At 34.2% G+C, this 26,975-nt stretch overlaps 1 protein-coding gene and 1 pseudogene across 1 annotated transcript; both read left to right on the forward strand.

Annotated features, from left to right (window-relative positions):
* Positions 1–12,264: 12,264 nt before the first annotated feature.
* LOC139862614 (uncharacterized) lies at positions 12,265–16,691 on the forward strand. The gene is made up of 10 exons (XM_071851227.1): positions 12,265–12,366; positions 12,717–12,913; positions 13,007–13,115; positions 13,544–13,874; positions 14,797–14,866; positions 14,956–15,023; positions 15,127–15,242; positions 15,521–15,627; positions 15,726–15,865; positions 16,441–16,691. The coding sequence occupies exons 1-10, from the start codon at positions 12,286–12,288 to the stop codon at positions 16,689–16,691; spliced, it is 1,470 nt and encodes a 489-aa protein (XP_071707328.1). The 5' UTR covers positions 12,265–12,285.
* A 972-nt stretch (positions 16,692–17,663) lies between these two features.
* Positions 17,664–19,858, forward strand: LOC139862873 (endochitinase EP3-like; annotated as a pseudogene).
* The last annotated feature ends 7,117 nt before the right edge of the window (positions 19,859–26,975 follow it).

Consider the following 26,975-nt stretch of genomic DNA (forward strand, 5'->3'; position numbering starts at 1 on the left):
TCATCGATCCTACTACTGGTAAGTGTGTTATGCAAAATGTCCCTGATTCGCCAGTACCTTCTTCTTCCTCAGCTTCTTCCTCCTCATCTTCTCCTGATGAGGATGCTGATGAAGGTACTGGTAAGGGCGAACCAGTCACTCATGATAACGTGACTGGTTCCAAAGACAAACCAGTGGATCTTACTGATGACAATGCTGATAGTAATGCTGACAAGGATATCAGTGGTTCTAAGCCTTCGGGCGAAGGTAAAAACGATGGTGATCATGATGATGAGTCAGCTCCTGACCTTCCATCTCCACCACCCCACGATGATACTCCTCTGTTAGCTTGTGCTGACCAACCTTCAACCTCTGCATACTTAAAGTTCAATGCAGATGAGGTTGCTGATATTTCCACCTTTGCTGTCTATAAGACACTGCAAGGGATCACACCAAATTTGGAGGAAACTATTCGCAGAGCTATTGTTGATAGTGTTTCTGCTGCTGTCAGATCTGCTGGAGAGGCTGTTACAACTCCTATTGATCTTAAACTCCAGCAGGTGTGTGCTTTTGCTGATGTGGCAGTCGAAGCAATCACAAAGCACCATGAAGATGAAGAGGAGCTTCAAAGGCGAATTATCTCTCACAATGAATACTGTGAAAATATCACCCGACTCCAAGCTGATTTGGATGCTGCTAACCGCAGAAATACTTTCCTAAATGAGGAGAACAGGGTGTTACACGAGAGATTGGAATCGCAGGAAGCTCAAATGGCTAACATGATTCCTGCTGCTGCCTATGTTCAGATGGTTGAAAACATGCAACGAATGGCTGCTTTGCAAGGTGATGTTCGGGCCATCGTTGAACAAATGGCTATGGGTGTAGCAAGGAATGAAGTTAGATCCTCCAATCTTCTGCTACGACAATTTGGTGTGGATCCTGGTGCCCATCTTACTCCAGAGGTTGCGGAGTGGAACAATTTTGCCTTCTCTGCTCCTCAGTCAGACAGTGATCTTGATGCTACTGTCTCCCCTTATATTACTGCCCGTGCTGATGACAAAAAGGGGGAGAAAAAGTCTCAAAAGAAATCTAAAAAGAGAAAACAGTCTGAGGGGGAGCATGAACATGAAAAGGCTCCTAAACAACCCAGGAGAGATGGAGATGGTGATGGTGATGGTCAAGACACTGGCCCTAAGCCCAGCAACGCTCATACTGAAGCTGGTGGTGCACAGGCAACTGGTGGTACTCAACCCAGTGTGTCTGCCACACCAGTGGATGATATTGGTTCTGGCAGTAAGCCCAGTGATGTTTCTGATATGGCTGTAGCTGAAGCTTTTGTGCTGTCTCAATCTATTGAACGTAAAATGAAGAGGAAGTTAGAGAGACATCAAAAGCGACAGCAGGAACTAGATGATGTCTTCAATGCCAAGTTTGAGGCCTTTGCTGATCTTAAACGTCGCAAGATTATGCACAGAAGATGGCTGAGTCCAAAAGCATTGGAAGTCGATGATGACCTGACTGCCTTTGATAAACACAGAAAAGAGGCAAGAAAAATAAATGCCAAGTTCATGGTCAAATTCGACAAACAGAGGGCAAAGCTGTATGCACAGAGAGCAGAAAGAATAAGGAACATGACTCCTGCTGAGATGAAGGATTACCTTGATTCTACTGGGTCAACTGGTGGAGTTAGAGCTGATATTTTCATGAAATGGGTTGATGCTATGTTAGAACCCAGCTCTACTCCTCAACCAGCATCTGCTGCTCAGCCAGCTACACAACAAAAACAGCCAGCAGAAACAATCATCCTTAGTGATGATGATGTTATTAGACAGGGGGAGCATCTTGCTATTGTTCCTTACCTGCCTCCTATTCAACCAGTATCGACACAAGAACCATCAGCTGAACCCAGGCCTATTGACAAATACAGGGTGAAATCTGCTCCTAGGGACAATCAGCCCCTGAGGAAAGGACCCCTATTCGAGGCAGCTGATGAAGGTACTGATGTGGTTGAACCAGCTGATACTAATCAGTCAGCTGGCATTGAAGACACGGCAAGGAGTGCTGTGATAGAAGACCCAGCCAGAAGTGTGCTGCTGGGTAGTACAAGTGTTGAAGACCCAGCAAAGTCGGTTGAGCTGGGTGCTAAACAAGTAGGTGATGAAACGGTTGATCCTGCTCACTTCACAGTCTGGGGAAGAGACGGGCAAACATTTGTTCTATCTCCTCTTCCTCCCCAGATTCAAGTTTACTTTGACAGAACACAGGATAACCGGGTCAATCAGCATCCAGTTAGTTCATCTGGCAGCTATGAATCATCTATGTATCCTCCATCTTCCCCAAGGGTTCATGACAAACATATCACTTGGGAAGATGACTCAGTAACCCATGGTGAGCCGAACATCAGAAAAATGAACCCAGATGAAAGAGATGCCTACAGACTTCAGATCACTGTTCCAGAGTTGCTTGAACAAAGACAAATTGAACTTAATGAAAGAATTCGTCAAGTCAGGCTGCTGCATCACCCTCTTGATCAGCCACACTATATTGCTGCACTTAACTTTGGCGTTGACATTAGGGTGTACTTGAATAACAGTGGTCTCAGGCTCTCCACTACTGATGAAAGAATTCATTTTGAAGATGCTCTCCAGCTGGGTATGGATATAAGGGAGTATTGTGCTGCCCTTAGTACTGAAGAGGGTAGAAAGATGGTTGAAGCAGTAAGATCCCTGAACATTTCGTATGATGATTATCTGATGGGTTTAGCTGCTGAAAGGGAAGCCAGAGAAGCTGCTGATGCTGAACTTGCTGAACGTTCAAGGCTTCAGGATATTGAAGACAGATTGGCTGCTGACAGAAAGCAACAGGCTGAGTCCCTCAAACTAGCCAGAGCCATTGTCAAAGAACAGGATAAGGTTTTTGATAAGATAGAAACTGCTAAGGAAGTACCTACCACTGCTCCTGTAGTACCTGATCACAATATTGAGTTTCCTGATACTTACTATAAGAGCAGGTATGGTAATGTGATGAATAGAAGATCTAATCCCTGCAGAATTATCAAGGTAAACAGGGGGACAAAAAGGGCTTTTAATGTTGTCAGGGAGAACAATGTTCAAGAAAGGATCAGTTTTGATGACTTAAGAACTCTTGGATTCAGTGAATGGATAGAAATCTTGGAGTATTTCATTGGTAAAGGTGAGAGTGCTATCAAGAATGCTCTTAAGACTGAACTCCAACAGCTGTTCAAGAAGGCAACTAAGTTTGGGAATGCACCAGTAGTTGATGTTGATGAATTTCTTGCTCAAAAGCCTAAAGGGAAGCAACCTACTGGTGAAGGACCAACTGGGAGAAGCCGAATTGTTCTACCTCCTTCCATCCCTGTTTTTGACCCTGCTGAATTACCTCTCCTGTTCCCTGAAGCCTGGAAGATTAAACAAGAGGAACTATCTGATGAAGAAAGAGAAAGAGAAAGGGATAAAGATAGATAGTCTCCTATGTGCTTAACTTGTATCTTTGTAATTTACTTTTTATTTTTTGAATTATCTTGTAATTATTGTATATATCTGATGTAATGTAAGTAAAGTGAGTTTATCTTCAAAATCATATCAAATTATAAGATATAGATAACTCATCAAAAGATCCCAAAACAAACTTAAAGGGACGAATTTACTGTCTACTCTCTCTAGGTCCCTAAGTGCTGGCTTTAGTGTTTTCTCTTCAAGTCATAGGTTTTGTCATCATCAAATAGGGGGAGATTGTTGAGTCCCCAAAATAATTAAGGATTTAATTATGACAAAACAATATTTATTTGCACTAAAATGTTATGTGCAGCCAGCACACGTTTGTTTATGTATAGTCAGCTAATATAGCTGTGTCGAGTGTTTAGTATGCTGCCTAGTCTATCAGCACAAGGTAGATATGTATTCTTCGAATCAGCACAGGATGTGCACCCAGCAAATCAAGAATATCAAGTGACTCAGCATATGAAGGACCAGTAAGTCTGGATATTAGCATACAACACAAGACAGCCATGCTCCATTACAAGCATGGTAGTTTCCCAGAGTGGTCTACATCAACGCGCTATTCAACAGAAGTCGAAGACAAAGTTGAACAGAAAAGGACAGGAGTCGGCGGCTGACAAGTGACCTTACAAGACCACGTGGGAATGCAGAAGTGGAACGCATGTGCAGACATGTGTTATACTTTAATCATACCTAGGGAACACAACATTCCATTTGTTTAAATCAAATGGTAGTGCCAAACCGAATGGGTGTGTTCCAGCAAATAGCTACCTAAGAGGAAAGAAGGAAAGCACGCCTTCTGACACAATTGTCCCCACAAGTACAAAGCATCCAATGTACTAGTGGACAATAGACTAATTACACAGTTAATAGAACTACTATATATATTGTTGTATCCACTATTGTAAAAAGTAGTGGTGTGGGTTTATCTGTTAGAGTCAAAACTGTGTAATAGCTTTAGTTTATCTCTTAGCTATAATCTAGGTAATCTGTATCAACCAACTATCATTTCTGCCAAGGATAGTTGTGATTCTTTCTGATTTAATCAATAAAGAATAACAGTTGAAAATTACCTGTGACTCTATCTTATTTACTACAGAATACTAAACGTGATTAACTGACTAGTTAATTAAGAAAAGAATTGTATTCACCCCCCCTCTACAATACTCCTGTTGTTATTAAGGGACCAACAGTCTTCATATTTCTTCTTCTCGTCCTCAACCTTCTTCATAAACTCCTCAACTTTCTCGTTCTTCGCCTTTTGTTTCTCATAGAGGTACTCGAGGTTATCATAGAGGTTAGTAACATGGCTGTTGACTGTGTTGTTGTCGTACTCCTTTAGAGCAAGCTGCTTATTAACTCGACTTCTCTCCATCTTCATTCAGAAGTTAACATCCTCCTTTAGATAAGCAAGTGACTGTTTTCCCCAGCGGGTGTTGCGTTCTTCCTCATATCTCAGCATCATTAACTCTTTTCTTAGCTTAGCATTCTCTTCCACCAGTTTCTTAACTTCTCGGTCTTTTTCGTCCATTCAAACCTCAACTCTTGCCACATGGCGAAGCAAACCTTCCAAGTTCTTTTCAGTAGTCTTCCGCAAGTTCATTATCTCATACTTAGCATCATTATCACAAAAAGGAGATCGGGCTCTTTTTCTGGATGGACCAGTTTCCTCAGGACGATTCCCCTTGTCTTCAGTTCTCGGGGTCGGGTAGTATTCGGGAGACTTAGGTAAAGTATCCAGACTATATTTTGGTGAGGGAGGACCACCGAAGCCATAAGGTGGGCTTTGGACTGGTCTTTCAGTGGAAGACCTTTCAGTATCTTTTTCGATTGGCTTGAAAAGAGTCATTTTGTTCGCTTGATGAAGATTAGACATCCTATCATTAGGAAAGAGACTTTGATCAGCATTTTAAGCCAAGATTATCAAAGCAAAGTTGTTAAGATTATAAGACAATCCTAAGTGCTTTAAGTCTAAGGCAGGAAATGTTATAGTTTCCTAGATTGCTAAGGCACCCTAGCTAGCAAGTAAGACACACATAAAGATGCAATCCTGATTCTCTATAACAGCCTGGTTATGCTCTGATACCAATCTATCACACCCCCAGTTAGGGCCTGGATGAAATGTGACTTAATATCAAATAAACCAATATATTAGAATACGAGAACAATACTATATGATAAAAACAAACTTTATTGAGTACGCAGCGAAAAATGAAATGTCGATATAAGAATTGAAATTACAATAAAGTAAATGTTTCAAATGCAAGAATAATAAATGCGATAGTTCTTGATCCTAATTCCAAGTAGCATCACATAAGCAGTAGATAAGTAAACTTGATCAATCAGCACCTGAGACAAAACATGCTAAAGTGTCAACCAAAAATGGTTGAGTGAAATCATAGGTTTAACAAATATGTTTGACCGTTGTTTTAGACCACAAGATTTTTGTTTATAAAGTTGATCTCGCAGATCAAAAAGTTATGCCAGTTCGTGATATTTAGACTAAACGTTCAAGTTTGCCCCAATGACAAGTTGTTCTGTCCTTGTCGATTTAATTTCATTATCAAGTAATACAAAGACTTAGTCAAATGTATCGGGGACGTTACTCCCGATAGGCCTACCCCCAATAATTAAGAATGCATTTAATGAGCAATTAAAAATATCACTGTAGGGACTTTGTTGGACATAACCAAGTATAGCATAGTTTGATAGTTGGTACTTGTGTCTAAATTGTAAATAGTAAAAGTAGCATGTGTCTCACCCAATAAGTTAAATAAGTTGTGCACAATATAAAGTGGGGCTATGAAGTTCACCTTAGTAAGTAGAAGAAGAGTTATTATTCCTTGGAATAGAAGAGTTGGATGAATGTGAGCAGAAAGTCAACCTAATGACATTTAAGAGTAGTTAAATGTTTTGCCCAAGTTTAAGTTTAAGTATGCAAGTGTTTAAGTGTAGTTCATTTTACTAAGTTTCCATTCTTAGCATGTTTCCACTTTTAGTAAGTTTCCATTTTAGTAAGTTAGTGTTAAACACTAGTGAGTTGTCCTTAATAACTCTACCACTTACTAAGTGTGCAAATGTATGATCATCATAGTCGGGTTTGACATTGTGCACCATACCCAAACATCTATTCCACCACCGAGTCACCAGAATGACCAATTGTTACCGGTTGGCCCATGATTTCTTGACCAAAATCTAAGTTTGGCATTCAAAATCCACAAGCGTCTCAAAGTGGTACCAAGGATCACCCTAGGCCTTAAGTAGCATTGACGTTTGAGTAATCCTCACGTTATCGTGAATGACTATCATATGTTATACTATAAGTAGTATATTATAAGTATTAGTAGTAGTATAAGTGTGTAAGTATTAAGTAGTAGTATAGTATAAGTAGCATTAAGTAAATGATTAGTAGTATTAGGGTTTATTATTTAAGTAGTATTAGTAATTAGGGTTAAGTGGTAAGTAGTAGTATTAATTAATTAGGTTTAATTAATTAAAGTAGTATTTAATGATTAGGGTTTAGGAAAGTAATGATTAGGGTTATATAATTAATGTTTAGGGTTTAGGTAGTATTAGGGTTTTTATAAATTAGGGTTAGGTTAATTAGGGTTTAAGTATTTAATATATATATATATATATATATATATATATATATATATATGTATCGTGTATATGTATATATATAGTTTATATTTTTTTTTATATCCGCATGTATGTATTGTATATATAGAAAAAATATTTTTTTTATGTATATATATATAAACCGCATATATATATATATATATATATATATATATATATATATATATATATATATATATATATATATGTATGTATGTTAAGTATATATTTATTTGTTTCCTTTTTTAAATATTTAACAAATCTTTTGATAAATCTTTTAGGGTTTAAAGATCAAACAAAATCATTTTTTATATATATATCGTGTATATGTATGTATGTATATAAATTTTTTTTTAAATATATGTATGTATGTGACGTATGTATATGTATATATGTATATACATTTTCTTACAATTAATAAACACATGTGATAACATAAACATGATTAGGTTTTAGGGTTTTGAAGATCAATTCCTTTTTTTTATATATATAGCCGTAGGTATGTATGTATGTATATGTATATTTATATATTTTTTTACATGAACAATATGAATATGATTATGAACATAAACACGAATCAAAAGATAGAATTTAAAAGTTTGGATTTAGGGTTATACCTTGATGATGTTTGATGAAGATTAACAAGAAAAAGATGAAGATGACTTGAAGATGAAGATCAAAAGCACTTGAAGATCAAGAACACGCTTGAAGATCACGAAGAACACGATGAACACTCTTGAAGATTGCTCGAAGATCACTTGAAGATGGTGGTAGTGTGGTGGTGGTGTTCTTGGCCGTAAATCCAAGAGAGAGGGGATAGGGAGAGATTGTTTTTGAGAGAGGATTATTGTATGAGAATGGGATGAAGAAAACCTACAGATGGCTCCTCTATTTATAGTTGTATTAGGATGATTCTAGATCTATGGTTTAATGGAAATACTTGGAGCAAAAATTGGAGATTAGGGTTAGGGTTTTTGGTGGTGGTTGTGGCCGTAAATAGGAGGGCAAAAGGGTCCTTTTGCCCATTAAAAAATCGGCCAAAGGGTTTAGGGTTAGGGTTGGAACTTTTTCGTTTTAGACCTTGTACTTTTGGTTGTTTAAAATGGCTCCTTTTAAGTTCAAGTTTAAATATTTAAAGGCTACAAGGTCTAGAGTTTTACATTTTGTTTATGAAAGTTAATTAGCTTTTATTTTTCATATTTTATTAACTTGTAAATTATTGTACAAAGTTAATTAATATGTTTTAAAATTCTTAATACTTAAAAATTATTGATCAAGGTTTAATTATTAAGTTTTAATTATATTGTTTGGGCATTTAATATTGGAAAAATATAGAATGGAAAAATGCGGGTCGTTATACTCGGGTTGCTTATCTAACCATCTCTTAGCTTCTCCCTTAAGAGTACAGGGAAAAAGTCTTGTCTTGATCGAAGTATCAGCAACCTCATTCAGCTTGAATAAGTTACAAACATCATTGAAAACACGAAGATGCTCGTTGGCATCATCACTATCCTTACCATGAAATTGGCAATCAGATGAAATCAAACTCAGAATTGGACCTGTGATTTGGAAAGGCTGAGTGATGTTTGGTTGAGTAATCGAATTTCCTTGACCAGCTCGGGTGGCCTTCAACTTTTCTGCCATAGTCTGAGGACGAGGTGGTTGCTCAGCCATCTCTTCAGTCTCGAAAATATCTAATGAAACGTAAGTGTCTTCCTCTTCGTTGATTTCAGGTGGTGTATTGGGCACCACGTCTCAGAACTACTATCTAAATGAATTGTATTATCACTCGAAGAAGCTGATGAATCCACTATAGACTGTTGCTCTTGACTTAACGCTCTAAATAACTCTCTTTCGGGTTCGTCAAATGGTTGAAGAATCGGATAATCTGAAGAACGCGTATGTGGCATGCACTACCTGTTATCTGGAAAATCACAACTAACAACTGATTAAACGCACCGATTCAACTAAGAATAAAAGGAAAATAACAATAAACTACAATTAAAACTAAACTAAAAACAATTAGATAACAATCTTAATTTTCAACACAACTGTCCCTGCAGTGGCGCCAAAAACTTGATGTGTGAAATCGCGTCTTTAATTTATAATGAGAAATACCGGTTAAAAAGGATTACTACACACTAACGGGCGGTGTACCCGATCGTGCAATAGTATAAAGTTGGTAAATCCATATTCGTTCCAAGGACAGTTTAAACGTGAAAATTAAGGTTGCTACTAATGAAATTAAACTAAGTTAATATATTGAAATGAAAATTACGAGATGATAGTTTGGGTGGCTATTTAACGATTAGACAAATCAAATAATGATTTATCTAAGAACAGAAAAGAACAATATTTTTGGTATTTTAAGATTTAAGCTTTAAAGCAACAAACAAATAAAAATAAGATATTTGTAATCAAATAGGAGAACGAATGTTCGTCTAGACCTTTTACACCTAGTATTGGATGCATTTAGATTAAACCCCAATTATTATCTAACATATGTGAATTATCTAGTCGGTTCACCTGGAATTCCGCAACGCAAACACTACAATTAAGATTACACGACACTGAATTCCCCGTAGCCTAAGACCTCCTAAATGTGACCAAATGTTTCAACTGAGATGAAGACTCAAATCACAATCACACCAACTCTCGTTGTGTGTAATTCACCCCTATTTTGTCTAGCCTTTTGAATCCAATTTACTCTCGTCTCCGAGTAAGCAAACAATCAATTAAGACAAACCAATTGTAAATTTATGCACTAAATTAATGAACTCTCATCCTATCAAACAAGTACACAACCAATTGAATCGAAAAGTCTAGCTTCAATAAGAATCGTTCTTTAATTCAAACATCAAATCATCATAAATTAAACGAATAACTGATAAGTAGCATCCAAACATAGGTTTATAAGTCTAGACAAACATTAAATAACTTAGCCAATAACCATGGCAACAAAAGAAATCAAAATAACAAATAATAAAGAAAACATTGTTTGATAATTTAGAATCAAGCTAACACGATGAATCTTGATGGGTGCTGAGATTGATCCTTGAAATCTGAATGATTGGAGCGTTAAAGTGACCTTGGAATTCCCCAATAGTGACTGAAAATCGCCCCTAATGCTCTCAAAATCGGCTGCCAAAAACATAACCCCTCATCATAAAAAACTGCTCCCTATTTATAGGATTTAAAATCTGGCCAACTCGATTCGCGCGGTGCGCGTTTAAGTGTGCGGCGCGCACTTCCAAAGGTTTTTAGTTGTTCGGAATTTAAAGCTGTCTGATGTGTTTTGAAGCACAATTGCGCGGTGCGCAGTCCTCCGCTCAGCGCGCATCCCTGTACACCGAATTTCTCATGAATTTTTACTTGTAACTCGACTCAATCACAACCAAATTCACCCGATAACATAGAAACTGCTGTAAACGCGCCATAAACACCATAAAACAATCAAATAACACTTCTCGGCTCTCAAATCATAATCTTCCAAATAATCGCGAATAATAACTAAAACCGTATCCGAATGGACTAAGAATGACGGATATTGTCATGATAAATATACGAGAAATGTGCAATATCACTAGCGAACTTGTTCGAGCTCGAGATATGAAGCTCGAGCTCGGGCTCGTTTACTAAACGAGCTTTAAAATAAGTTCAAACTGGGGCTCGTGCTCGTTTTACGGCTCGAATCGAGCTTTTAACGAGTCGAGCGTGAAGAGCTCGCGAGTATCTCTGTTCATTTACACCCCTAACAAGTTATAATTACTATGGAGTGTATATTTTAAAGTGATGTTGTGTAGAAAAATAGGAGGTTGTTTGAGTCTATTAATGTCTAAAATAAAAATAAAAATAAAAATATATTAAGGAAACGAAGCTCGAGACTCGAATTATAGTTTCACTCAAATAAAAAGATAAGTGTTAGACAATGAAACCTGTGAATATTATTGATTACATTAACTATTTATAGAGTAGCTAACCCTAGAAAACCTAACGAACTCAAGCCCACAAATTGGACATGGCCTTAACCTATCACCTATCTCGAAAGTTCGGACAGGAACAAACAATAAACATTATATAAAGACAAAAGATTTTTTTTCTCATTTGTTGCATCGAATTGACTGATTTCGCTGATATCGTTGCGTCTTCCTTGACTGCATTCCTTTTTCCGTAAGGTCTCTTTTTCTACGTCATGACTTTTGTTTTGCCTAAGGATTGAGTTGGACTTGAGTAGAGAACTTTGTCAACGATAACAATCTTCATCAACACTGCAAATAAGATTTTTTTTGACCATATTCTTTTTTTTTTCGAGGTTTGAAACCTAGTCAAGCTAGATGGCTCATCTCACGTCGATAGATGAAAAAAAAAGAATTATGACAACCACGACCAAAAAATATTAGACTTAAACAAAAGATTGAGTGGATCTCGTTAGCAATGATAGCGGAAGATCATAAAACAAGATGAGGGGTTTTTTTTTTTTTTTTTTTTTTTTTTTTCTTTTTCGTAAGTAAATTTTAAAAAAGAGTAGAAAGTCACGACAGTGATATGTGATGCGGTAGAACGAACAGAAAGAAATATGGTTTACATATTTGTGAAGGTGGTCGGCGAAAACATAAAATAATAAAAACTAAGAATAGAAAAAATATATTTATGGTTTTGACATGAAGCGGTGGTCGGCAATTGAGGCGGCCGCCGATACAAATTAAAAGTTAAAGAAAAAGAAAAGTATTGCAAATTAGATGATAGGGTGTTGCACCAAACGTGAGAATGTAAGATATATTAGATTTGACGGTCGGTATTGAGACGACCGACTAGGTTATCAAACACGCTCTGATATCATGTTAGACAATGAAACTCGTGAATATTATTGATTACATTAACGAATATTTATATAGTAGCTAACCCTAGAAAGAACTTGAGCTTAACATATCATCTAAGAATAACGTAATAACGTCGAGATCTAAGCATACGGAGTAGTGAGTACTATGATTTTTTAGAACATCAATATCGTGTTTCATTAACCCACCAGATCCCCAATGGGCCAGCCTAGATACAACTGATCTGCTAAAGCCCAATCAGGCCCATTAACTAAACCTCGCATCTTAGTCATACAACGCAAAAGAAAACATTCAAGGTTTCACTCATTTTCTCTTCTTCATCTTCTTCAATGGAACTCGAATCCAAATACGAAGTTTCGCGCGTGGCAAAATTTATTCATAGCAATAACTTCAAAAGAATCGGTTTACAGGTATGCTCTCCTATTTTCAATTTTTTAAAAATTAACTCAATACCCTAGAAATTGATTATAAATAACTTATTTGTATGTAATTAATGTATTTTATCAGTTTGTATGAAAGCGAATTCAGTTTTTTTAACTTAATTTTATTATTGAAGACGCTGAATCCTTGTGGATTATGTATTTATTTAAATAAAATGTTTATTTAGCTTTGTATGAAAGTAAATTTAGTGATGTATTGAACTTATTTATTTAAATGTACTGTTTTTTAGGTTTGTATGAATGTGAAAATAGTGATTATTTAAAATTAATTATTTGTTTAATGATAGTGTCTCATTGAGGATTCATTATGTTATGTATAGTTCCCTGATGAGCTACTAAAGGAATCAACAGGAGTTGTGCGCGCGTTACGTAACGAGCTTAATGAAAACAATGTGAAGGATATTGGGTTGTATGTAATGGCTGATACTACATATGGTAGTTGTTGTGTTGATGAAGTTGGTGCATCACATATAAATGCCGATTGCGTTATTCATTATGGTCATACTTGTCTCAGCCCGTGAGTCCGTTATATTCATAAATATATGGTTATTGGAATAAATGTTTTTTGGATCTTTTCATGTTTAAATCGGGTTTTTTTTCTTTGTTTTAGGACGTCAAAGCTTCCTGCTTTCTTCGTTTTTGGAAAAGCACCGATTGATGTGTCTAACTGTGCCAACCATTTGTGTAACTATGCATTATCTAGTACGAAGCCGGTCATGGTGAGTTGAGTTTTTTCACATTTTTTACATTTGACTTTTCTGTAAGAACTGATATGCTAATTCTCATATTTAATTTTTCATCTATTGCTTAAATGAAATTTGAACATTAGCATATGGTATAGTTCAATTTTGATGTAATTATTGAGGGTCAAGTAAGTTAAAAACATAAAAGGATGGTATGACATATCAAGTTTTTGATTTTTCTAGAGATTCTTATGCTTTGAGGTCTTGTTACATGAAGCTTATGAAAGTAATATAAAAAAATAGTCAATTAAAAAAGTGATTTTGTAATGACTCAAATCTATATAATGCTTATTTAGTAGGACTGAATAATTCATAGATTGTGGTGAAAAGTAAATTATTTTCCGATGCATCTTTTTTAACCTCTTCATATATTTTTGATCCATTTTTGTTTGTGACTTGTGAAGGTTTTATATGGGTTGGAATATGCACATGCGTTACAAGATATTATAGAAGCATCAACACTTGAAACAAAAAATTTGTGTGGTGATACATCAAGAATTGAACTATATTACGCAGACGTTATGAGCCAATCTATGATTCCAACTGAAAGTTCTGGTAGCAGCTGTATTGCCAATGGATATTGTGGTGATGATGTAAGCAGAACATATAGGATTGGGGGATTGGTTTGGAAACTAGAAGTGGACCGCAATATGGAAGACTATTCATTGTTTTGGATTGGTCCCGATAATTCTGCTTTTGCCAATGCTGTACTCACTTTCAATGGTTGTGACATAGGTACTGTCTGCATAACTGTTTTTTAAGAATGTATAATATGAACTTGTCTGATGGTTAAGCTATAATGCATGTGTAACACTTATGTTTTCATGATTTTTATTAGATTAATGTGTTCATATATATTGGTATAGCATGATAATGATTGCTTTACAGTTCTCTTGCTGACTACTTTATCTATAATATTCATTGTTACTTTTCTTATCTGTTTGTTATTTACTATAATAGTAGATATATTATCCACTAGAGAAGAATCGGTGGCTACAAGAGGTGGGAAAATGGCTGGGTTGGGTAATCGGTCATAATGGGTAAATTATTGGTTCAGGTTTCCGAGAGGTCTTGGGTTCGAGCCCGGGCGTGTGCAACTTTTTTCTCTGGGTGGAGAAATGACTTGTCTTTATTTTCGGATAGGGGAAGGATTGTCTACATCTCACCTCACCCATACACCACTTATGTGGTATTGGGTTGTGTTGTTGTTGTTGTATTGGTTCAGGTTGAAATGGGTTGGGTCGGGTGAGCCAATACACGAACTCCAAACTTTTTGTCTTTATCCCTGAAATAAATAATATATAATATATTGATACAGCTATAGATGAATGGTCTAATTCTATTACTGTGAAACAGTTTATGAGGTTTAATGCTGTTTGAGTGCACTTTGGGTAACTTTTGAATCATCTGACATGTATCCCTCTAAAAACAAGTACAACCCAATATAACCCCTCTACCCGTACACGGGTTGAAATTGCCACTTGTATCGGTAGTTATTCTTTTCATATTTGCATGACAGCTCTATTTAGTTTCCTTAAGCTCTCTGTTTGTTCTGAATTCTGATGTTATTTTTGGTGTACATTCTTTTCTTTTTCTTCTTACTAATTTGTTATATATTGTTAATGTTATTTACATTTTTATGGTGTAATTGTCTCAGTCAGATATGATGCAACAGAAAATCAATTATTAACAGACACTTCTCAACAACGAAGAATCCTCAAGCGTAGGTACTTTGCTTATCTGTATCCTTTTTCTTGTTGGGTCTGATTAGTTATTAGTTTCTTGAACAGTTATTTTTTTGGTAAATTATATGCAGATATTATCTAGTTGAGAAAGCAAAGGATGCTGGTATTGTTGGGATATTGGTTGGCACACTTGGTGTTGGTACGGTTCTATATTAGTATACACTGTTACATTATTATCCAATGCTTTTTTAATATCTAATACATGAAGATTTTTAGTTATTTATATTGGATTCTATATGCAGCTGGGTATCTTAGTATGATCCATCAAATAAAAGAGATGATTACAAAGTCAGGGAAAAAGGCTTACACACTTGTCATGGGCCGACCCAATCCTTCAAAACTTGCCAATTTTCCCGAGGTAAAGTTGACTATCTTTTTGGAATTATCTTTGTTACAGGTGTTTACCTCAAAAGTTGCAACCTTTCTGGAATGACCCGTATACCCGGACCCAAACCCGGCCCAAAAGTGCCGGGTTTCGAGTTTCTCTATCGGATACGGGTCTGTTTGCCATCCCTAAGTGTCACAACTCACGAGTGTATACATAACACATGTTATTAAATTAAATAATCTGTATTAAGATAATAGTTTTTTTTAGATGATGTTTACAGGTTTCATGACTTATACCTAATTTTGCAGTGTGATGTCTTTATTTATATTTCGTGCGCGCAAACTGCACTTTTGGATAGCAAAGAGTTCTTGGCTCCTGTTATTACTCCTTTTGAGGCTATTCTTGCATTTAACAGGTTTTTATTTTATTTTATTATTTTATTTTTTCAACTTGTTTAACATTTTTTATCTCGCTTCAAGTATTTGTAAAATCATGCAATCACATTTTGTGCAGGGGAAGCGAGTGGACTGGAAAATATGTGATGGAATTTCAAGACCTCGTTGTTTCAACCCCTTCAAATGTAGAAAATCAACGAGAAGAAGCAAGATTTTCGTTTCTTCAAGGTGGATACATCGAAGATCCTGATTCGCAAGGTATTTTCATGTTATTTGCTTCTTTTATTACTTCTTGAAGTAACAATATGTAGAAAGATCAATCAATCAATAGCTATTAATCCTCAGTTATAATCTATTCTTCTAGATAAAATGAATAAAGAGGTTTTATGGGTTAAAATAACACTTTGGATGACTTTCGGTCCTTTTGAGATCTGTACAGTATATATCTGTAAATGCACAATGTACATCTATAATGATAATGATGATCTTTTAATTAATTTAAGAGATTTTAGCTGGACGATGTGGGATGAATCAATCAGTTGACCCACCCACTTTGACGGGTTGATTTATTCCATCATGTCTTCTATCATAGTTAGAGGTAGCAAATTTGACGAGTCAACCAATTAACAATTTTCTTTTGGACATGTTTTTCTTTTCCCATCTGACCTCTCAAATAAATTTCATAACTAATTGAAAATTCATCGATTAGGCCAGATACCGATGTGTCCATTTATGGATTTGCAGGCACCATATTCATGTTTTCATTGAATTTATTTTGCATCTTACGTGACAATCATTAAGTTTAAACGAATCTAATTTGTGGGTTGAACCAGATATTAACCCGGAAGATGAAGATGGAGCTTTTGCTTTAGTGAACTTGACACCGAAGTCACTGCAGGAACATGGTAAGGACCAAAAAACCATGGTCAAAGGGTCAGTTAAATCAGGGGTGGAGTATTTCGCATCTCGATCTTTTCAAGGTCTTGATATTAATAGTAATAGTAATGCACCTGAGCCATTCATAATTGGAAGAACTGGTAAGGCTTCGGGTTACAACCATGAAACAAGTGAGCACCAGATATAAGTAAGCTGCCGTATTTGAATTTTGATTAGCATTAGCACATTGATTTAAATCAACCAAAAAAACCCGTTTGTTGTAATTCAGTTATGTCATTTTAATCAGTTGTCATTTATGGAGCCTTTTTATGTTACTGTTGTGAACTGGTTATCAGCTCGAAAAGGATGGCTGTAGCTAAAAATGAGCATCAGCTATAACAGAAAAAAAAAATGACTACTAATAATATTTAGGTTTAAAAAGAGATCTTGAAGCATTTATTTAACAGAATAAGAAATTGATCAATAATCAAAGGATAGATTACAAGTTTTGTCAGGCGAATCCGTAATCACCTCACCTAATATTTCATAATAGAAACTGATGTTTCCGGTAACTAATCAATAAATATATCAACAAATGCATAATACAATAGGAAAAGCTAAATCTAGCCAAACATGTGGCAAAACTACCTACTCAAATCAACTTATGATTGGGTGTAAGAAAATCTCATGCATATCTTTTTTTGATTAACTCTCATTTTCAATCACGGGTAACGCCTCATTAAAGATGTCAGAAGCATTAGATCTTGACACCTCACATGTCACATCAATTTTTGAGCGTTAGTTTTTGGACACGCCCTTTTAAAAGTGGTCTAATAATTTACTAAATAAATTTATGTATTATTGTTTTGTTTGTGTCTCTAACATTTGTTTCATGTTTTTGGCGTGATATTGACCTTATTCATTGTCCAAAATGTCAAAACTAAAATCATAGATGAAAGATCTAAAAATGAACACGTCGTCAATCACTAGAAAACAGAAGTCAACAAATTTGACAAAGTCAACTTCATTGCAAAGTCAAACAGCACAAGGAGTGCAACTTTCCCATGTCCACTATCTCATTATCTCATATCCCTACACTGTTTGCACGCACATTATAAATCACCAAAGCCACCACAACAATTTATATAAACACATCCCACTAAAAAACCATAACCAAAAAAAAAAAAAAAAAAAAAAAAACACAATGAAAACATTATCATCAATCTTGATCATAACTTCACTACTTTTCACCACAATTTTGACCGCAACTGCACAAAACTGCGGTTGTAGTCCGGACTTATGTTGCAGCCGGTACGGTTATTGTGGTAGCGACGAGGCGTATTGTGGTACTGGGTGCCAACAAGGGCCGTGTTTCGCTCCACCTCCTACAAATGACGTGTCAGTTGATAGTATAGTAACGGACACATTTTTTAATGGAATAATCGACCAATCGGATGCTAATTGTCAAGGGAGAGGGTTTTATACTCGAGCTACTTTTCTTGAGGCCATTGGAAACTATCCTCAGTTCGGTAGAGTTGGTTCTGAAGATGATTCGAGACGTGAGATTGCAGCTTTCTTTGCACATGTCACACATGAAACTGGACGCAAGATCACTAATCTTCTCATTGTATTATTTTTGTCACAATTTTATGCATTATTTGGGTGAAATAGTAACTGAAACACATACAATGTATATTATGCAAGGTAACTAACTTTTGTTCTGGTTGCCTAACATGGAGCCTATATAAAACTGGTACGACTCAATTAAGTTTGTTTGACAAAAACGCCTCTACATTTAAAACTTTGCTACATCAAAAGTTGTCAAATGACGAAAATTGCAATTAAAATTACTCGAATGGATCAAATTAAGCACGCTTTAAGCATTTGACAACTCTAGATGTAGCAAAAGTATAAACTATTAAGCCTCCATTTATGTATATACATGTATATTTTAATCATCACGAGATAACCAATGGTTGTGGTTTTGATATACTCACAATAGGTCTCACGTTCAAACTTCACCAACGGGCATATTTGGTTTAATAATTCAACCATAGAATGTAGTTTCGATTACTTGTGTCTATTTCGTAAAACAGTTATAAAAGCAGCGTAAAACATTTGCTGTCTAACTACATTCTATGGTTCGTGCGGGTACCTCATATGGAAAAATCGAAACAAAAAGGTTTTCAAGAACAATTGTTGGAATCCACCGATGGCGCTTAACGAAATACAAACGAAGAGCTAGAAATGGATTGCGAAAAGATGTAAATTGTTATCGATTGATTGGAACACATGGCTAGTCAACCCAAAGCCTCTTATTTGTTAATTTATCTTTGTAAATTGTTGCGATATGGTGGATAGGAGTTATTCGACAGATACCACTCTTAGTATCCGATTATAACTCTTGTTGATGTATATAGGTGCGAGGTGTATTGTACTCTTGCGTTATTATGTTAATAAAATTGTTTTCTGCCTTTCAAAAAAAAAAAAAAAAAAAAAAAAAAAACTACATTCTATGGTTCTAAATTAGCGAATTATTAATAAACATTATTGCTAGTTAATCTATATACACTAAATTTAATGTTAACAACATATCTTGGGCTGCCAGGATAAGGGTACAATCACGTGTTAACCTGTTTAGGGCGCGTATATTTGAGTAAAAATATTGGCCTATCCCGAGTAGTCTAAACGGGAAACTTTTTTTGTGTAAACAAGTGTTTCACAATTTGGATTTGTTTGCAAATTTATAAATAACTTCTAATCAACAAACTAACTCTTAAAAATTTTCAATGCTTGAGCAGATTTTTGCTATATCGAAGAAATCAACGGTCCTTCAAAGGACTATTGCGACGAAAATAACACTCAATATCCATGTAACCCTGACAAGGGTTACTACGGGAGAGGTCCGATCCAACTATCATGGAATTACAACTACGGTCCAGCTGGTCAAAGTATCGGGTTCGACGGATTAAACAATCCTGAAATTGTGGCAACAGACCCAAACATTTCCTTTAGGACCGCGTTGTGGTTTTGGATGAACAATGTCCACTCGATAATAGTTTCTGGCCAAGGATTCAGAGCCACTATTCGAGCCATTAATGGAATGGAATGCGATGGCGGTAATTCGGCTACTGTAAGTGCTCGGGTAGGGTACTATACTCAATATTGTATCAACTTGGTGTTGCACCCGGTGATAACCTTCGGTGTTAGACTTTTAAATATTTAGTTTGATTGATTGATATCTAGAAAGCAATTATTGTGCAACTAATTTGATACATATCATATGTATTCTTTTCAATGTATCATTTGTATTATGTATGTGTTACACCAATTAGTTTGCCTGAAATAATTTTAATGAAATTTAAAATTTAATATTTAATATAATAATATAATATATAATTATAATAATAATAATTACTATACGTGATTAAACTTATTTTATTCTACAATTGAATGGGCACTGCCAAATTGTCAAATCGAATATATACGATTATGGTAAAAAAAAAACAAAAAAAAAAAAAAAAGATTATGGAAATCATCATAATAGATTTGAGTAACATTTGTCTACTAAATCAGATCCCTTGATTTCAGGGATCTAATTGTATCAGATCAAGTACAAATGTACAATAACAATTAATTGTGTTCAAAGTAAGAACATATCCTAATTGTATCAGATCAAGTACAATAACAATTATTATATCGCTTAGAGCCTAAATTGAACTCTAGGCACGATGTAAAACCCATGAAAATTTGATTCTACCATTTTCATGGCGTCTCTGTTTATTTTATTTTATTTTATTTTTTATTTTCTTATTTATTATTTCTACTACGTATTTTTTATATATTTATCTACTTATTTCATGCTTTTTTTTTCTATTTATTTAATTTTTTTTTTAGTTTTTTTTTCTCATTTTTTTTTATGGCCGGAGGTCCCCTCGAAAGCAATCTCTTTACCCGTCGAATAGAGAGAGGGAGACTTTCTTCGCTCTTGTGAGTGTTTAACTCGGGGTGGAGAAATGATTTCTCTTTATTCTAGGATAGAGGAAGGATTGTCTACATCTCACCTCCCCCATACGCCATTCATATGGGATTAAGTATTGTTGTTGTTGTTGTTGTTGTTGTTGTAATAGTGGGTTCAAGCCTCATTAGCATCCTATTTTGGGGTGATCCAAAGACGTAAAAACGATTTACCGGATAAGCCCATTTAGATGGATTGTAATCTTTTCTTGTTGTAAGATTACGATCAATCTATAAGATTACAATCTTGTGCGTGAAATTGAGTATTGTTGTTGTTGTTATAATATTTTCTTGTGTTTATATTTTTTCCCTCTTCTTGTTTAGGTGATTGTTAGGTTCTTGCTCGGGCAACGTTTTTAGCTTTGTTTGGTTGGATTTTGTGGTTTTGTTATCCTCTTGCTCCTTGGTATAAGTTGGTGTTCATCGAATTAATGAAGTGTACCTATATTAGTAATAAAGTTTTGTTTTTTGCAAAAATAAATAAATAAATAAATAAATAAGAGAAGTGATTCTCATACATCACTTTTTAATTCATACACACTATTTTATATGAAATTTCAATCCTACCCTTATATTAGTCAACATTACTATCTTTGTCTTTATGTTAAAAGTAAAGGCAAACTTGTCAATTTATGTAAAACAAGTGTGTATGGATAAAAAATAGTGTGTGAGAATCACCTCCCAATAAATAAATATCTATCTATCTATCTATCTATACATTATTATAAAGCGTGTGATATAAATCATACGTGTCAATTCCACAATTAAAGTTAATAAAATAATCATACGTGTCATTCTCTAATTAAACTACTCTTATGTGTCATTTTATTATCAAACTGAATTAAATATTAAATAATCATAATCTATTTATGTAAATTATTTTTTTATTATTTAAATTTTTGATGTATTTGTTGTGTTATAACTCCGTATTAAATAATACGGATTATATTATTAATATAAATTAAATTTAGTTTCCAATTAAGCTATTTAGTTTTCTATTGTTATCGTGTGGTGATTTTTTTTTTTTTTTTTGTGTGCCGCAAATACAAGAAATAAAATTTACCGTGTGCTATTTTTTAGCTATTGTTATGTGGTGATTCACGAGTTCAATATATTATGATGAGGTAATACTAATCGATCTCAGTTTGTTAATGAAAACTCAAAAAGAAATCTAAAGCTAGCTAAATATAATAAGAAAGGAAAAATTCCTAATCGTCCACAATATTAAATTTGTTGTGTATGGTAAAAAAGAAATATTCAATTCGATTATAGTTATACAACAAGGATAAAATACCCGCGCTACGCTGCGGTGTAGTTTTGGTTGGTTAATTATTGGTTAATTGAACGTTAAAAAACGATTAACGGTTTATTAATTGAACGTTTAAAAAATAAAGGAATGAAAAAAAGAAGTGAAACAAATTTGGTCAGTTAACGGTTGGTTAATTGAACAGTTAACAAAAAAGATTAACTTGAACGTTAAAAAAACCGGTCGGTTAAAAAAACGGTTAACAGTTGGTTAGTAAACATTTAAAAATAAAGGGAAAACGAAAGTGAAAAAAGAAAATGAAAAAAATAGTTAGAAAATAATGTTTAAAAGTGTCTAAAAAAAGGTTTTCAAATTACCCGTTAAAACAATCGGTTGGTTAAAAAAAGGTTAACGGTTGGTTAGTAAAACATTTAAAAATAAAGGGAAAACGAAGATGAAAAAAGAAAATAAACCAAAAAGTTAAAACATAATGTTTAAAAGTGTTTTAAAAAGGGTAGCAAATTACCCCGCAAGTTGAAGGTAATTACAACATTGCCATCGTGAATAAGGACCACATCTCACCATATTTAGTATACATAGATAATATTAGTGTACTTAAAGACTTAAAAAAATTTATAAATTGCTAACTTTAATTACACAATATTAGTGTAATTGATATTGATATTATTAATTATACAGATAAAATATGTGTATATCATACGGGCTTAGACCACATACATATTTAAAATAAGGTCTAATAACTTCTTAGCGAATTCATGAGTATCTTACATCCGTTTCTATTTGTTACGTGCCTTTGTCATTAAAACAATTTTTGAATAAGTCAAGTTGAGCATTTAACTATTTTCTTATAAAAGTTACAAGGTTTTTTCATTTTTGGTTATTCAAAAGAGCGAGGATTCTAACCTCATACGTGGTCCATTCGAATTATTTCGTAGCCTTTTCTAATTTTCAACCAATCCCCACCACCACAAGATTTATTTGAACTTGAAACCTCTTACAAATATGTGATCTTAAACATTGAACTATTTTGTGATGGTTCAATAATTGAATTGAAATTTCTCAAATTATGATTGTTGTGAAATATATAAATTAAACAAATAATAAATATTTTAATAGACCCTTATAATTTTCTTCACAAAAATCATAACATGATCTATCAAGTTCTTTTATAACTTGAGAGGATCCTCATCCTCAATAATTTCTTAAGTATATATTCACGTAAAGTGTTTAATAACATTCCATTTAATCACACATCTATTTAAGTTAATATCGTGTTAACATATTTTAATAAACTCAAATATATTATTCCTTTACCGTCGTCCAAACTAAAACATACACACATTAGTTAATATTTAAAATTATTTAAGCGCCGATGATTTATATTTAGCAACATTACTTTTTTTTATATTTAGCAACATTATATCTGCAAATATGTTTACGTGTGAACTTCTATTTTATTTCTACTACATGTCATTCTATCAGTTCTTCCCATCTATTACGGAGTAATTAATTAATATTATATTATACAATGAGTAAAACACTCATATCTTCAAATGACGATAAAATTGATAACATTCAATGTCACTGTATGTGATGATCGCTCCAAATTCATATGGACGAACACGTCATTCATTGATTTCATTGCGAGGTGTTTGACCTTTATATGATACGTTTTGTAAACATTGCATTCTTTTGAAAAGGCACACCATAAATGAATATTTAAATCAAAGGTTTTCGTCATCTGATGATTTCTACATATAGACAATCACCATAAATAATAGTTTACAACAGTACTTCCGTTGACAATGCAGTCAAAATAAGATACATGGTGATGATTTGGTGAATGCAACGTTTCCTTGAAAAATATGTCATGTAAGACTCCATGCACATAGCTTGTCTAACATCTAAGCAAACAGCGGAAGACTTCTAGGAAACCTGAGAATAAACATGCTAACAAGTGTCAACACAAAGGTTGGTGAGTTCATAGTTTTAATGTTTCGTATAATCTGTATATAAAGGTGGATCACAAGATTTCAGTTGTTTCATCCAGAAACGTTTATCAAAATATTCTACAAGATTGAGCATCCTGGTAACTAAACTTAACGTATATATAATTTGTACCCTTTGTATAATCATCTTAATAATATACACAAACCAACGTGTACGCTTCTCAAATAGCATACGTCCGTTAAAAGGCTAGTGCTCTAGCTCGGATGGGGATATCAAGCCCTATGGATCCATATACTACTACTCGCGCCCACCAGTTCTTATAACTGGCAGTTACTAGTTACCAAAGCTAAGGGATTTTCGGTTCAAACTCAGTGTAGAATTTAGTATGTACTTGTATCCGTTGTTTTTAAAATAAAGTGCATGTATTCTCAGTCCAAAAATATAGATTGCAAAAGCAATTAAAAAGGGAGCAAATGAAACTCACCTTAGCAGCATATAAAGTCGTTCACCAAAATGTGATCGAAACTCGGATTACCAAATAACCGTAGATCTCAACCTAGAGAACATATGTTGGTCAATAAATGTCTATCAAGCTAGGTCAGGTCATAGTGTATAACAATCCTAATGCTCGAGATCGACATACAAAAGTTATCCAAAGTCGTTTCAAAAAGTCAATTTTGACAATAATTCAACAAAACGAGACGTGCCTTATATATGGATTCATTTACTTGGCTGGTAATATTCAAAAATCCAATTTATCATTCTTACAAACAAGTTTCAAAAGCAATTTCAATCAATGTCAATCATAATTCAGTTGATCATATCTCTTAATTCGTTCACCGAAATTACGCGATTTCTAAATGAAAAGTTATTGATTTTTCGCCAGCTTTCCAAAAACATGCATATCATATACCTTTTATCAGTAATATATGTATTTACTTCGTGATTCATCATAACTGTTTAACGACAAAATTTAGCATACAAGCATGCATAAATATATATACTCGAGCACTAGACATGGATACACAATTAATGTATAAAAGATAAAATATGAGTGCTTACGTATCAATATTGAGATTCAATATTGTAGGAAAGTACGTAGACGCAACAGAGATGATAAACACTAGATTTGATTCACAAATATACCCTCGAACATTACCCATAACCTCCTTGGCAATAACCCATAATTTTCTTAGCTCTATCCCGCTCAAAAACCCATTTTGAAGGTGACACGCTCATAACCTCGTCGTAGTATTTTAGGTATATATACTACTAATAATAATATTATAATAAGATTAATAATAATAATATTAATCTTAATAATAATAATAATAATAATATAAAAAAAATAATAATACAGAGGAATGAATCGAGCTTTTATAGTATGTGGCCTGCTACAGTACCTCATGCGATCGCATGAGTTTTCAGTGTTTTTGCCATGCGATCGCATGGCCACCTTATCATGTTTTTGTTTGCTAGTTCGCCGACATCAAATAGTGTTACTGTAGCAAATAGTGTTTACTGTAGCAAATAGTGTTTACTATAGCAAATAGTGTTTACTGTAGCAAATAGTGTTTTACTGTAGCAAATAGTGTTTACTGTAGCAAATCACTGTAGCAAATAGTGTTTTACTGTAGCAAATAGTGTTTTACGGTAGGAAAGTCGTTTTTACCTGTACATATATATATACATACATATAATTGTTCATGAATCGTCAAGAGCAGTCAAATGTAATTTAATACATGAAACAGTTCTAAAATTTTGTGATTCAACTTCATAGACTTTGCTTATCGTGTCGGAAACATTAAATCATTTAAAGATAAAGTTTAAATTTGGTCAGAAATTTCCAGGTCATCACACTGTACGTGAGATAATACCAAATAAGAGAATATTGACATTATCAAAAGAAACCTCCCATATTAGATATTAATTAAATATTAAGATCTCTGCATAAATTACTATCTACACTATCAATTCATTTCTCTTAATTCATATAAACATGTTAATTATTACAGTAGTAGGGGATATAAAGATTATACAAATATTTATGACATAACAAATTTGAAGACCCATGTGTAAATACGAGTTTTAAGTATGAGTGTCAAATAAAGATAATTATACTTATAATTATAAATTATAATATTCTTCAATTATAAGATAATCAATTTCAAAATCAATATGTCAATAATATCACTAGAGGTTATTGATTTGTTGTAACTGCAAATCCATTTAAATAACGTCATCATTCGATACAATTACACATATATTATGCCCGCTCATTAATAATCGTGTAATGCACAGACTCAAAGTCTGATATTTACATTCGCAAAAAACATAAAATTACTACTTCCGTGCAACATACAGGCTCAATACCGTTATTTACATTTACAAAAACATAAATTTAAAATTTCCGTGTAACGCACTGGCTCATAAAACTAGTATAAAAAATAGAGCAGTAAATCATTCAAAGCCATACTCACTTTAACTGATCCACCTTCACCAAAGAATTTTCTAAATAAATTGAGTATAATCTAGTAAAAAGCGAATATATGATACAACATTGGCATTTAAACATGTTTGTATCCTCAACTTAAACAATGGTTTCTTACCGAGACAACATAAATGATTGAAGCCCAGCAGATTGTCGACCAGTGTACATGCCAGGAATAGTTTGCAGGTGGTTTTGGCCCATGCAGCGTTGGCCCACTAACTGATTGACAGTTATCTGCGAGCCCGCAAAAAGAGAGTTATGGGCCTGAAAATGTTTGACGTGCCTGAGATTGATGTTGGCCCAAGCCCATGTTTGGCATGAATGTATAGCTTTTGGGATCCCGTAGCTTTTTATAAGGGAAGTTAGTCGAAATGACTCATTGCTTAACGATATAGCTTGAAATTTCGAAATTGCCCAAATGACCCCTGATCACACATCAAACACGGTGCGTGCTGGACCGTGTGTTGTGTGTTCCATTAGTCGTTGATACGTTTTACCTGCTTATTAGAACATTTTTAATGGTGCATGTGATATTACAGGCAGTTTATACATTTTTTTAGCCAGAAAGTGCAAAATGTCTGTGATGGGTCAATGTCAGTTTCTAACTCTCAAAATGTCAGTTTTTTAGCCAGTTTTGTGCAGGATCCACCAGTTTTATTTTTTACATTTTGTTAATAAAATTAACACATTTATTAAATAAAACTAATGATATAATATTCAGTCAGATAGAAAAAATTACAAAATACTAGATATAAAAAAGTACTAAA

Source organism: Rutidosis leptorrhynchoides, chromosome 8, assembly GCF_046630445.1.
Source record: "Rutidosis leptorrhynchoides isolate AG116_Rl617_1_P2 chromosome 8, CSIRO_AGI_Rlap_v1, whole genome shotgun sequence".
In the NCBI taxonomy this organism is placed as follows: Eukaryota; Viridiplantae; Streptophyta; class Magnoliopsida; order Asterales; family Asteraceae; genus Rutidosis; species Rutidosis leptorrhynchoides.

Coding starts and splice junctions, on each gene's coding strand:
- LOC139862614 (XM_071851227.1), top strand. CDS start 12,286: ATGGAACTCGAATCCAAATACGAAGTTTCGCGCGTGGCAAAATTTATT. Junction 15,024..15,126: donor GGTTGGCACACTTGGTGTTG/GTACGGTTCTAT, acceptor TTCTATATGCAG/CTGGGTATCTTAGTATGATC. Junction 15,866..16,440: donor CGAAGATCCTGATTCGCAAG/GTATTTTCATGT, acceptor GGGTTGAACCAG/ATATTAACCCGGAAGATGAA.